General features: G+C 43.5%; 1 protein-coding gene across 11 annotated transcripts in view; it reads left to right on the top strand.

Moving 5' to 3' along the window:
* LOC116324021 (transducin-like enhancer protein 3-B) overlaps window positions 1–12,553 on the top strand; it is a 29,411-nt gene extending 16,858 nt beyond the window's left edge. For 8 of the 11 annotated variants that reach the window (XM_039608117.1, XM_031744563.2, XM_031744562.2 and 5 more), the window contains 13 exons: window positions 296–354; window positions 2,771–2,893; window positions 3,337–3,387; window positions 3,796–3,951; window positions 4,848–4,983; window positions 5,621–5,793; window positions 6,386–6,462; window positions 6,582–6,831; window positions 7,717–7,964; window positions 8,101–8,248; window positions 8,428–8,578; window positions 10,527–10,603; window positions 11,094–12,553. In XM_039608117.1, the coding sequence (XP_039464051.1) occupies window positions 296–354; window positions 2,771–2,893; window positions 3,337–3,387; window positions 3,796–3,951; window positions 4,848–4,983; window positions 5,621–5,793; window positions 6,386–6,462; window positions 6,582–6,831; window positions 7,717–7,964; window positions 8,101–8,248; window positions 8,428–8,578; window positions 10,527–10,603; window positions 11,094–11,201 (1,757 nt within the window). In that variant the 3' untranslated portion in view covers window positions 11,202–12,553. The remainder of the gene's footprint in view (window positions 1–295; window positions 355–2,770; window positions 2,894–3,336; window positions 3,388–3,795; window positions 3,952–4,847; window positions 4,984–5,620; window positions 5,794–6,385; window positions 6,463–6,581; window positions 6,832–7,716; window positions 7,965–8,100; window positions 8,249–8,427; window positions 8,579–10,526; window positions 10,604–11,093) is intronic. The other 3 variants (XM_031744561.2, XM_031744565.2, XM_031744564.2) reach the window with 1 other exon arrangement.
* The last annotated feature ends 733 nt before the right edge of the window (window positions 12,554–13,286 follow it).

Here is a 13,286-nt window from a genome sequence, read left to right as displayed (position 1 = left end):
TACCAAATGGATGTGTGACAGAATTTTTTTTTATATAAGATTTTATACAATTTTCTTGTCAAACCCTTGATATGTCAGCATGAAAATAGTTTATTCTGACACAAGACAACAAAGAGCCAAGTATTTTATAAATTGTAATATCAGCATTTGAGGTATCAGGTTAATAATTGTTGATCTTAAATATGAAAATTAAATGTGTCTTCCAAGTAGTATCAAAATCAATACTGCTGAGTTGCTGATATGAGTAATCCTAGTGACACCCATACTAATTTGTGTTTTGCTTTTCTCTCTCCTGGCCCCTCATCTTTTCACTCACCCCTGGCCATTCCTCTGAAAGAACGCGAGTCGAGCACGGTACGTTGACTCTCCGTCTCCTGTGTGTCGCTCTCTTGCTCACTGTGTTTGGTGATTAGGTGTCTTTACATAGACGACGGCCCTTTGTTCAATAGAAACTCATGTGCGGGCACACACACACAGCTGTAGTCACAGGGGTATAAGCTGACTGAATCAAGTAATGACGTCTGGCCAAATAAGCCAGTGCCATCTAATCCAGGTGGAAAATGACTCCAATCACTGGGCAAGGATTAGTAGTCAGCTACCTCCTTTAATTTCAGCACAATTAAAAGCGACTTTGACTCTCCTTCTCTTCATCCCTAACCACCTTAAAGGATTTACTGGTTGCATGTGTCCAGTACCTGGCTCTTTACATCCCCTCTTATCTACCTGTCTCCTTTTCTTTTGCTAATTCTATTATTTTTCTGCTCTGTATTCTTATCTTAGTCATTCATTCCTTTCCAGCGCTTTTTTGATTCACCCTCCAGTCTCTCGCCGTCACCGTCTCTCTTCCTTCTCATGTTAAGGTCCTTGTTTATTGGACTAGCTTAAAGCTCTCAGTTAGCCAGAGTGCAACGCTCTGTTGGATCTGCTTGGCCAGATTGAGTTCCCATTGACTGACCATCCTGAATGGGCCCACTCATGTCTGAAGGGAACCCAAACTCGTCCCTCTTCTCATGTGGTGACGAGCGGCTGCCAATGCCACCTTACCTGATCTCCCCGCCACAGTCTTCTCCCTCTCTTTTCCAGTTTGCGCACACAGTCTTCCTGTCCTTTTGTGTCAGGTCACCTGATACCGGAGTTGGAGGCAAGTGCAGGGTTATTGAGTCTAAGCAATCCTTGAAAGGCTTCAGACTCAGATACACAGACAGGCTGCAGTAGATTTTTATCGGTCTATCTTTGCACCAAACCAGATTAAAACTCTTCCACAACAGCAGCTGAACCTGAGGAGGAGGCCGAAAGCTGCTTGGTTAGCGTAAATGGTTGGGCCACTGTGCTGGAAGTATATGTTATCAACTCCTCCAGCACACCTTTTTCCTCACACTCTCCTCAGTTTAGGAGGTTTTTAATGTCACTAAGTTTTCAAGCTGTTACCTTTCTATGCTCTTCTTTCTCTTTGAGTCAGCCAATATGACAGAAACCTCCCTCCTGCCTCTTTCACCAGGCCTTTCTGTCTCTGATGAAGGCAGGGATTTGTTGAGCTACCTAACAGTGTGGGCTATCCTCAGAGTGTGCTCGCCTATACTTCCTCCCTCCCTCTCCCCCCTGCCTTTCGGCCTGTTTGGCAGTGCCACCCCACCACACCAGCGCCCAGACTACAAAAACCCCGTTTGCAGCTTCTGAGAGAGTGCCAGCCTGTCCGAGCATTCCCACTAGTGGGGAGGACTCATTGCCACACTGCTATGCTCTCATTGCTTGCCAAGTTCCTTTCCTGTTTTGCTCTCTTGTCTGCCTTCATTTTCTTTTCTGTTTTTTTTCTTCCTTTCCCCCTTCATTTTCTCACTCTGCCTCTTTCATGGCTCTTTTCTCTGCTGGCAGCACCCTCTTTCACTTTGCTCTCTGGTCCAGGTTCCCTTAGTGGCCTCTTTCTTTGCTTCCTCTTTTTAAAAAAAAAAAAAAAAATCTAGTTCATTTTCATGAACTTTACAGTCAGTGTTTTTTTTTTTTTTGTTTTTTGTTTTTTGTTTTTTTTTGCTGTGACCTGTCACATTACATAGATAAGCACACACACAGGAGCAGCAGCCTTAGACTTGGTTTTTGTGGTCAGTTTTGTTTTTATTTGCATGTACTTACTGTTAGGCAGTACTGTTAGGAATGTGGCTTGTTGAGTTTGAGTTGGTAGTGTGTTTCTGGCTTGCTTGTGTGTGTGCATGCAGATGTTTTAATTTTAATTTTTATTTTCTTCCCTCTTTGCCTCTGCTCAATCGTCTCTCATCACCTTGTGTACCAGTCTCCCATTGGTGTTCTGTGTGTTTATGCGTTAGCTGTTTCCTCAGTCTAGGACTGTTGTCCAGTTAGCTTTACACCCAATAGTGTTACTGGTCTGACAAAGGAAAGGGCACTAGAGTCCTCTCTGGATGAAAACGCACTGCTCGGTAGCATGCACCTCTCATCAAGGTTTGTCACCTGCTGCATTTAAACTACAAAACAGTGACTTTGCTGAAGGGCACAATCTGGCAGAAAAGAGTTCGCTCTACATCACAGGCTCCACTCAACAGATAACTCCATTCATTTGCAATATTGGGTTGCCAAGACAGCAGCTTAAAGTGCTGCCAGATGAGTTTGTTTCAGACATTTGTTAAAATGCAATTCTACACAATGCAACACACCTCTGCATAGCTCTCTGAGCACATATAGTTCAGGATATTTATCGTTTTAAAGAGACTAAAAGGGAACTGGAGACTGATGTGGTCTGTCTGCATGTTCTTGTTGGCAGAATAACTCAGTTTCGCCATCAGACAGCCTGCGGGCAGCAAGCGAGAAGCACCGCAGCTCATCAGACTATGGTCTCGAGTCCAAGAAACGCAAAGTGGACGACAAAGACAGCATGAGCAGATATGTGAGTGTTTGTTTACTTTCTGTCCAAATATAACAGAAAATAATGATGTTTGTATTCTGTTTCATTTCAAAATTTACCTTTCAATTGCTAATTGCTGTTTTCCTGGAAGGGTATACCTGAGTTTATTCAGTTAGCTTAGTAATGAAACTTAATAAACTTTGCATTTAGTGTTAAGTATGTGCGTACTGTTTCTATTCACAGACTTATCTTCATATTACTTAAAATTAATGCCAGGTTGCAAAGTTCTCCCAAAGACACTTCATTGAAACTGTAGCAAAGTGTTACATTTAGCATTTTGAACTTCTCTCTGTGTGCAGCAAATAATCCTGTAGCTCATTCATTCTCAGTCTTCACATCTGGTCTGGTCAAAAACGTGGACCGCTTTGGTTTATGCTGTAATTTCAGCTGTCCCAGTGAGCTAACCCGTTACTCCGTCATTTCAGGACAGTGATGGAGACAAAAGTGATGACTTGGTGGTGGATGTATCCAATGAGGTAAGACTGCAATTAAACTGAGCTGCTCAGTCACATTTTTCAGTGTGAAGGCTGCACACAAAACTAAACACAGCTCTCTTTTGTCTGCCGAAGCCTCAACACCTTTCCGTGTTGCCAAAAAGTCTGTCAAAATATTGGTTGTGTGCGATGAGTGTGTGTTTACTTGCTGTATTTCTTTTGCCACTCATGCAGAAAGTGCGACAAAGAATACAAAGAAAAAGGGGGTGACAGGTGAATGAGAAGTGCGTGCATGTGTGTGTGAGAAGGAGAATGTGAACGTGCATGAGTATATTTATCTGTGTTTGCACATGAGGCCCCGGTTTGTTTGACCTACATGTACATGCCAGTGGCTTTCCTCCAGTCTGTTTGCTCAGTCTCGCTCTCTGTCTGTCTCATTTAACTCTGTAGGATCCGGCCACCCCTCGAGTTAGCCCCGCTCACTCCCCTCCTGAAAACGGGCTGGATAAATCACGAGTCCTGAAGAAAGATGCTGCCCCCAACAGCCCCGCCTCTGTCGCCTCTTCGGGCAGCACGCCGTCCTCTAAAGCTAAGGACCACGCCCATGTGAGTGTCAGGGACACGCTGCAAGACTAGAGAGAAGCTGAAATAAGGAGGTTACAGTGGAAGGGCAGGGGAGGCTGAACTGACACACTAAAGAGCATTTGTCAAGTGAAGTGGATGTCTGTGTGAAAGACTAATACGCAGGCTTAGCAGTTAGCTGCTATGCGGGGCTTGCGAGGGCAGAGGGTAGATGCACTCTCAGGAAATCAAACCCTATGGCTCAGCCCTCTCAATCTCCTTTATGGCTTACCCAATAAATGGTCATTTCTCCCTCGGCCTCAGGCTGTAAATAACCCAGAGACACAGCAGCGGGGGAACTGCTGTCTCTGTCTTTTTATGCTGCAACTCATCTTCTCTCCTTCCAACTCCCACTTTCTCTAATACTGAAGTGTTCACCGACACGGCTGTGTTAGTGAAATGTTTTTTGTAAAGCTAAGGATTAGGATAGCTTTATAATCCACTCCATCATCTCTCTCCACCTATAATGTCACTAGGCTAAACCCCCACTTCTTCAGCCTCCCATTTGCCAAACATTGAAGGATTTGGATTAATTATAAGAGGTGTTTGGGACACCATCTTGAATGTCTAGCCACTCCTAATAAGCTTGACTTCTAAGCAAAGGTTTATACCCGTACCCCCAAACACACAAACACACGCCATGGCTGTAATGGAAGTGTCAGTGTTAGATTGGATTACCTCAAGCCGTCCACTCAGATTGTCACTCTGGATTTTCCTGCCAGTGAGGGTATTTTTGACTCTGTGGGGGATTTTGAACTCTGGTATGGATGCTGTTTGTGTGCCCATGTGTACGTGCACGCACATGTGAACTTACAACTTTCAGTAATAGGATCCAAATCACACTGAGGTTAAAAGTTGAAGACTATCTCTGTTTTTTTTAGAATGACAAGTCATCTACGCCAAGCTTGAAGTCAAACACGCCTACACCGAGGAACGAGGCGCCGACACCTGGAACAAGCACCACTCCGGGACTGCGGCCTCTAACAATGGGCAAACCGCCCGGCATGGAGGCATTGGGTGAGTGTCTGCAAGATACTGTTTTCTTTTTTTTTTTTTTCTTTTTCTTTTTTTTGGTTTTGTTTTTCTGTAATCAAATCTTTAAAAAAAAAGATAATGCTACATCACCAGAACTGGTCTGCTTTTTGCTTTACTGCTGTAAATGTCTGGTCTTGTGATGAGAAGCAAGATATTTGTAGAACCGTAACAAAAGTTATTATCAGTTTTAGATTCAAGTTCCTCTTCATTTGTTTCTCCTGTTCTACATTAACGTTGTGTCACATCCAAATGTCACATCCAGTCATACAGGCCCACAGACAAGCCAGCACCGACTGGTTGTTAGGAAAAATGTGTAGTTCCCAGCACCAACCACCATAACAAAGAATCTGAATTTCAACTGAATGTGACTGGGGTCTTATTGGACCAGGGGAAAAAAAAATCTCCTTCACATTTAAAGTTCATTTTAAAATTTGACAAAAACACCTCACCCAAAGCTGCTCCCAATTCCTAACCCTAACCATGTAACGCAATTTTCAGTGCAGCCCTGCGCTCACTGTAACAAATCATTGTTTGACGCCTAACAGAATGAATGATTCTTTCTTCTATGAGGTTTTTATAAATCTGTTTTTGTTTTTTTGTTTTTTTTTCTCTCTGTCAGCCGCACCAGCCCTGCGTACCCCCCTGTCCATCGCCGGTTCTTATGCCACTCCCTTTGCCATGATGGGTCATCACGAGATGAACGGATCCCTGACGAGTCCTGGCGTGTATCCGGGTCTCATTTCCCCACAGATGAGCGCTGCAGCCGCCGCCGCCTACGGACGCTCGCCAATTGTAACTATTCCAGCTTCTATAAAGCATTTATTAGTGAAAATGAGGATTTATCACACACATCTGAATAAATAATGATTTGCCTGTTAGATAACGGCAGCCCTCGCGAACAGCTGTATTTATTATCCGCCGCTACAGTAGGTTGTGTTTGCAAAATGACTTTGAGAAACTTGAGCGTTCCTTCTGCATTTCCATAACTCATCGTGAATATTTCTGCTTGGCTGGCTGCAGCTTGTTGTGTGTACATAATGAGAAAGTAGAAAGACGGCCCAGCTCCTTTACTTTGATGTTGGCTAGTTAGCATTCTAAAGACTAGAGAAAAATAAATAAATCTTGGCCTCAAATGCATCTCCATGTTTGAAAATCTCTCAGGCCTTCATTAGCATTAGCATGTGGGATGTTATAGCCTTGTGCAAAGCTCCTCTGTATGCAGTGAAGCTCAGTCTGTGCCTTTCAAGGGATTTGCCTGGAAACAATGGTACAAGGGTTCCCCGAGGCGTAAGCACCTAAAGCAAGGCTGCAATCCGAATGTCAGCTTAGCCTGATTTATCTTTGCAGGTTGTTTGCTAACTGTTCCGTCGTTTTGCTCATGCAGGCGGGCTTCGACCCACATCCTCACATGAGAGCCCCTGGGCTGCCAGCCAGCCTCACTTCCATTTCTGGAGGAAAACCGTGAGTATTTAATTTTTCTTTCTTACTTACAACCCAAAGGTTTTGTGTTTAAACTAGATTTGCATTTAATGGATTGCTTGAACTTCTGATGAGCTTTCCCCTCCCTCTCTGTTCTGCAGAGCCTATTCTTTTCACGTAAGTGCAGATGGTCAGATGCAGCCCGTGCCCTTCCCTCCAGATGCACTGATAGGGCCAGGCATCCCACGGCACGCTCGCCAGATCAACACACTCAGCCACGGGGAAGTGGTGTGCGCCGTCACCATCAGCAATCCCACACGTCACGTCTACACCGGCGGCAAGGGTTGTGTCAAGATCTGGGACATCAGCCAGCCAGGCAGCAAGAGCCCAGTGTCCCAACTCGACTGCCTGGTAACTTTGTTATTTCGTTAGAAGTCTCAGGAGGAGAAAGTGTGAAATGTGATTTAGATGCGTGCCATTAGACTAGCTGTTGTAAGGCTTCCAACCAGAGCAGAGACATAATGCATTCATGTTTCATGAAGTCTGTGTGATTGGTCACTTCATTAAGAGTTTTCTTGAGCATCAAATGTAGCCTGACCCCACATCCCCCAGTAGCTTTCCTCCTGATCCCAGCAGACACAGATGTGAATAATTCAGCATAGTGTCTCACTGCTGTGCTGAAATAATCCTTGGGAAGGGGAGGGGGGGAGGGGGAAAAAAAAGCCTGCTGAGTAATGATGTTCTGATTGGCCAACCCTGTCTGCCATTACCCAGCTCATTACTTCCTCCCAACTGCCTCCCGTTTCTCATTTTGATACTGTGGCTTCATGCAGTTACACTCGTCTGGCCTCCAACACCCTTAAGGTTCGTCCAGAGTGCAATCGGGTCTTATAAAGTCATCAGGGTGCTGTTTTAATTCCACCAAGAGCTCCCACGGTCCTATTGATCTGTCTTCTTGCTTTCTCGGAGCTTGGCCAACAGCTGCAGCCCCACACGTTCTTTCTGCATCTCTTGTTAACACTGACATCCACATATTCGCTGTATCAGAAACAAGAGTCGGCTACAGTGTGAAAACTTGTCAAAGAAAAGCTGCTTTTGAGTTTAAGAAAAGGAAGCCTTAAATTAATACACTGATGTGCGTCGCTGATGTCTTTGTTTTTCAGCAGAAATGTAATAGTTTCTTCTTCAAATCACTAATTATGCAGATATTTCACATGTAGGAAAAAAAAACACAACACACAGATTATATCCAGTCATTAAGATTGGGGCGATACCCTGTCTTTGTTTATGCTCCAGAACAGAGACAATTACATCCGCTCCTGCAAGCTGTTGCCTGATGGCCGCACCCTAATAGTGGGTGGCGAGGCCAGCACACTGACCATCTGGGACCTGGCCTCACAGACGCCCCGCATAAAGGCTGAGCTCACTTCCTCTGCCCCAGCTTGCTACGCACTGGCTATCAGCCCTGACGCCAAGGTCTGCTTTTCCTGCTGCTCCGATGGAAACATCGCTGTGTGGGACCTCCATAACCAGACCCTGGTCAGGTCAGTGCTTTGGAGCCTGGGATTTATTTTAAACACTGCTCACTGCATTTAACAAAACAGCCAACCGTCAACATAAGACACCTGCATGGAAAACTTTCTTTGTTCCTGTCTAATTTTTGGCATCTTGTTGTTCCAGGCAGTTCCAGGGCCACACGGATGGAGCCAGCTGTATCGACATCTCCCACGACGGGACCAAACTGTGGACCGGAGGCCTCGATAACACGGTCCGCTCCTGGGATTTGAGGGAAGGCCGACAGCTCCAGCAGCATGACTTTACCTCACAGGTAACGGAAAGGGGGAAAAAGACTTTTCTGTTCATCCAGTTATGGTACTGAGTAATCTTTCTGACATGTCTTAGGCATTCAGTTTAGAAGTAGCAGTTAAGGGTTGTTTTAATGATTCTGGTTAGGGGATTCTTGGCTGCTTTGATGTTGTTGCTGATCCAGCTCTGTGCTTGTTGCAGATCTTCTCATTGGGCTACTGTCCCACTGGGGAATGGCTGGCCGTGGGTATGGAGAGCAGCAATGTGGAGGTGCTCCACCACACCAAGCCTGACAAGTACCAGCTGCACCTGCACGAAAGCTGCGTTCTTTCACTCAAGTTCGCCTACTGTGGTAAGTACCAGAGGAAGAGCTGCGTTTATATATTACAGACCTGTGAGCAAAAAAGTTTCATTTCACTTTTATCTGGCAATTATAGTGTTTAATGTTTGAGTGGTGCCAGGTTTTGGCATGAATCGTATACTCCCACACAAAGGACGGCACGACCAAATGAGGGATGTACATGAAGTTGTGTGTTACGCAAGCTGATGACAACAATGCTTCACTACGTGTAACAGAACCTGCAAGCAGGGCAAACAGACATGATGATAGTGAAATGTTATGATTGTGCTACAAACAAAAGCTAATCATGCGGTGACTATACTTGTCTTGGCTTATAGTGGACATGTACTCTCTAACATAAGTACCTGTAGAGCAGCAAGTGTTGTCATAGCAGCAGAGAGGATGAGTAATACCAGTGAGCTGCGCTGTCCATCCTTTCTCTTAATGGCTTATCCAGTTCAGGGTCACGCTGGCATGGAGCCTGTCTCAGCTGTCATAGGGCCACTTTAGAAATGACCTAGCGTGCATGACTTTGGACAACACGCAAGCACCACAAAGAAAAGGCAACTGTTGGATTCAAACCGCGAACTTCCTTTCTTCAAGTGGACGGTTTTCACCACTGAACCATCATGGCACCCAAACAGAGCCAGTTGATTTATTAAAAAAACAAAGAACTGGGTTATTTTTTGTACAAAAATATGTTACGCTATTGTAATTTTTTTTTTTTTTTTTTTTTTTTTTTTTTTTTTTTTTTTTGGGCAGGTATCACATAACTGTCAATGAGAAGATGTGGTCTAGATTTATTCTGCATTCACAATGAGCAACCACTGATAATAAAAGGGTTTGGTACCAACAACCAGAATTTAAAAAGAAAAAAAAAAAAGACAACTTGGGAATGCTTGCTTTAGCATGTATTAGCAATGTTATGAAAACATAACTGAAAAGTTAAACAAATGCATAAAATGTGAAATAATTCGAGACGCTTGGTGGTTAGTCTGCTACTCTGTAGGTTGGTGAGAGAATTTGGACTCCTGACCTAACATCCCACTTACTGGCCGCCTGTTAAATGTGGTGAACATGGATTTTTCCGGATCTTTAACTTGTCTCGACAGCCACTTGGGCTCGAAACCACATCTTTACACACTGCCTGGCCAGGATTTTGCAGTCTCTGGGCAGCTGGTTACTACTTAAAGTCTCTGTACTATTAAAAACAAACAGGACCACCATTTGTGTAAATCCATAAATGACTGAATGTGATTAAAGTGCTGTTTGTTTGCTTTTCAGAATATTTTTATGAGCTCCTAATGAGTGCAGCTTATTTGTAAAAATTGAAATGTGACACTTATGCAGCTCACATGACCGAGTCTGAATTTCAAAGGGTGAGGACTGTACGCGTGAACATGGGAGAAGTTACTTTACAAAGAGGATCATTAGGGAAATTTGTTAATGCTTTTTAGCGAGGATCACTGTGCCTGTTAGGCAGACCAGCTGGTTTCCAGTTTGAGGCTGAGACAAATGAGGTTTTACTGCTGCACTTCTCCTAGAAATGTCCATATTCATTTAGTCTCCGAAGACCCCCCACAGCACCGTCTCATATCTCTGCCACCACAGAACTAGTTCATTCAAATGAAGCTCACTGCTTCAGAGCTCGCGCTGTCACTAATTAAATCATTAGCCAAATAGTCAATTGGGTAATTAATCAGAGGGTGATTTAAATAATTATCTAAGAGGAAGTGGTGTGAGTCTCCTTCATTATGGGGATTTTACGATTGCTGGTGTAGTGGCAATTTTTCCCCTTCAGGTTTTTATGGCCATTGATGATGTTATTACAGTCACGTGTTGGCTGTGTTCTGCACAGCTCTATTGCAGGACTGAAGGACAGCACTGACCGTGTTTGTGTGTCTCTCTTTCAGCACACACACGTTGGATTGTACTAAAGAGGTGTGTTCTGTGTTTGCAGGTAAATGGTTTGTGAGCACAGGGAAGGACAACCTGCTGAATGCATGGAGGACTCCTTATGGTGCCAGCATATTCCAGGTAACTGGATAACTACAAATACACAGCTCCAGTCGAAGGTTTGGACATGAAGGAGCGAGTGTGTCCAAACTTTTAACTGGAGCTGCACAGTGTGTACAGTGCAAAGAGAGGCCGATGAGTCCTAGAATAATTTTCAGATTGTTTTAATCTCACACTGCACTTGTATACAATTCATTAGTTTTGTTTCGTAACTTTAAAATGCAAGCCGAGGCTTTTCCAGCTCAGATTTCTGGTTTATATTTTGTCCTTGAGCTAATGTGACATCAGCAGATTCTACCTGAAGGACAGTTGGGCAGCTAATTCATGAGTAATCTGACTGAATTAAACAGCTGTGTACCCACATGTTGCTGAACAAATCACATAGTTTTCCCTCCTTGTGGTTAAAATATTGAGTCCAAGACTGAGAACCTGAAAACCGACACAAAAGAAATGATCAAACTTGGAATATTCAGTGGCAATTGTTTTTTTTGTTTTTTTTTCCCTTCCACAGTCGAAGGAGTCGTCCTCCGTCCTGAGCTGCGACATCTCAGCAGATGACAAATACATTGTGACAGGATCCGGTGACAAGAAGGCCACCGTCTACGAGGTCATCTACTAGAGAGAAAGAGGCTCCCGCTCTGCTTCAGCACTTCTACTGAGATTAAAGTTTTCTCCCTGACCAACCGTCTGCGGGCTGCAGATTTCTCAAAGTGTACTTGTGGAAATCAGAGGCGCTGTCGGCCTGAGGATGCTTGTACTGGAAAGAAATTAACTTTTTTTTTTTTTCTTTTTTCGTCCTTTTGTCTTTGGGTTTATTTTTGGGTTGCTCTTTTTTGGTCTTTTCCTTCCTCAAGAACATTTGGATGTAACCTGGTGAAGCAGCGCTTCATTGTGAGAAACTCATTCCCCAGACATCTTGTGCAAAGTGTACATATTGGAATAAATAAGACATTTTATATATATTATAAAAATATATATATTTTCATGTCCTGGGTGTACTTGTGGTGATTTTTTTTCTCCCCCTCCCACTCTGTTTGATATTTGAGTGGGACATGAGAACTTTTTAACAGTTTTGCTCTTTGTTTTTCTTAAAGCACATTCTGCAGGCTGATCTTTTTTTTGGAAATCAGAGGAGCACCAAACTTGTCGATTTTTCAAAAATGGCCTTTTTGTCACAGTGCTCTTACCGGACAAGAAATCACAGTTCCTGTGTGAGACGGAGCCTCGGCCGCTTGGACTACTGTGGGATCGAACGGGGCACTATGATTCGTGAAAAGAGATGGATGTAAATTTCATTCATATATATATATAGAAATTCTTTTTAAAGTGTACTAAGTGTACTGCTCTGTCTGTGCTATCTGTCCCCTGTTTGTTTTACCTTGTTAGTTTAAGGGAGATGGGGAAACATTTACGCTTAGCCTAACCCTTGGACCTCAGTTGGCAGCAGAAGCACAGCGGGCACAAACTGAATGACAATGTGCTTTTTGCTAACTTGACGTAATGTGGATGTTGAATTGCTCCATTGATTTCCTGGCTACAGACCAAACTCAAACAGTCCAATCTGTGCTATTGGAATCACTCTGCCCTTTGTATCTTATCAATATTCCTGGAACGTGTTTGTTTGGTCGTGACGGGGAGGCAGGCAGACGTTTGACCCGACTGACTGCGCGGATCGGTCCGTCTCTACAGACGTACTCGATGCCTGTAGATGCTTGTTAATAATAAAAAGAAGAAGAATGAGGAGGTGGTAATGGCACTTAAATATAAACAACAGAAAAACTCAAGTTAGTGAATCAAGGTGGTGTAAAATTCAAACTGTGCTCCTGGTTCTTGTCAGCATTTCCCACAACAAAGTATGAACGGGGTGAAATGCACCAGTCCCTCTGAATAACACCAAAGTATGTAGCAAATGCTGTCGGCACTGAAAAGAAATGTACAGTTGTTAATAAAATCAATAAAACTGTTTTTCTAGACTGGCCCATTTCATATTGTATGACCCAACGGTGTTCATCAGGTGTTCCCGACAAGCACCCGTGCAGTGCGAAGGACTGCTCTGGCACGCAAGCCAGCATCGCGGGGATGGAACTTTAAAGGAATGCTTTGACATTTTGGGGAATTCTGCTTCCTGACAGCACTCTTACATAAATATGATGTTACAACCCGCAGACTGTTAGCTTAGCAAACTGAGTGTAAACAGGGAAACTGTGTAGCTCTGATCAAAGGTAACTCGGTACGCTTTGTTTGCTTTACCTGTACAAAAGGCCAAGTTTAAGAACAACTCGCGTGGATTGTGGTTTTCATGGAGGTCTGTGGGCTGAAGGCTACTTTTCTCACTGGGACTTTGTGGGGTCTTATTAGTTTTTAAAGTTGTGTTCAGCCAACGATGAATCCTTCCAGAAAACACCAGCATGTTATTTTCCCATTTAAAATACTTTTTTTTTTTCTTTTAAAACTGATTTCTAAAGTTTTAGATTTGGTAAAAAAATAGTTGGCTACTTTTGGGATCTTTTTTTTAAATTCTAGACCTTTTTTCCCCTGTCAGTATGTAGTGTCCGCTCTGTATTTCTAACATAATGGAAAAGGACTACCGAGCCGTCATGATTAGAGGCATTAGAAAGTAAACTCGTGTCTAATAGTAATTCTAAAGATACAGTCCAACCACAAGTTTAAATCACGGAAGTGGATAATGAGAATACTGCTTCCC

This window comes from Oreochromis aureus, linkage group 1, assembly GCF_013358895.1.
Source record: "Oreochromis aureus strain Israel breed Guangdong linkage group 1, ZZ_aureus, whole genome shotgun sequence".
NCBI classification, from domain to species: Eukaryota; Metazoa; Chordata; class Actinopteri; order Cichliformes; family Cichlidae; genus Oreochromis; species Oreochromis aureus.
This window is presented reverse-complemented; position numbering and strand designations above follow the sequence as displayed.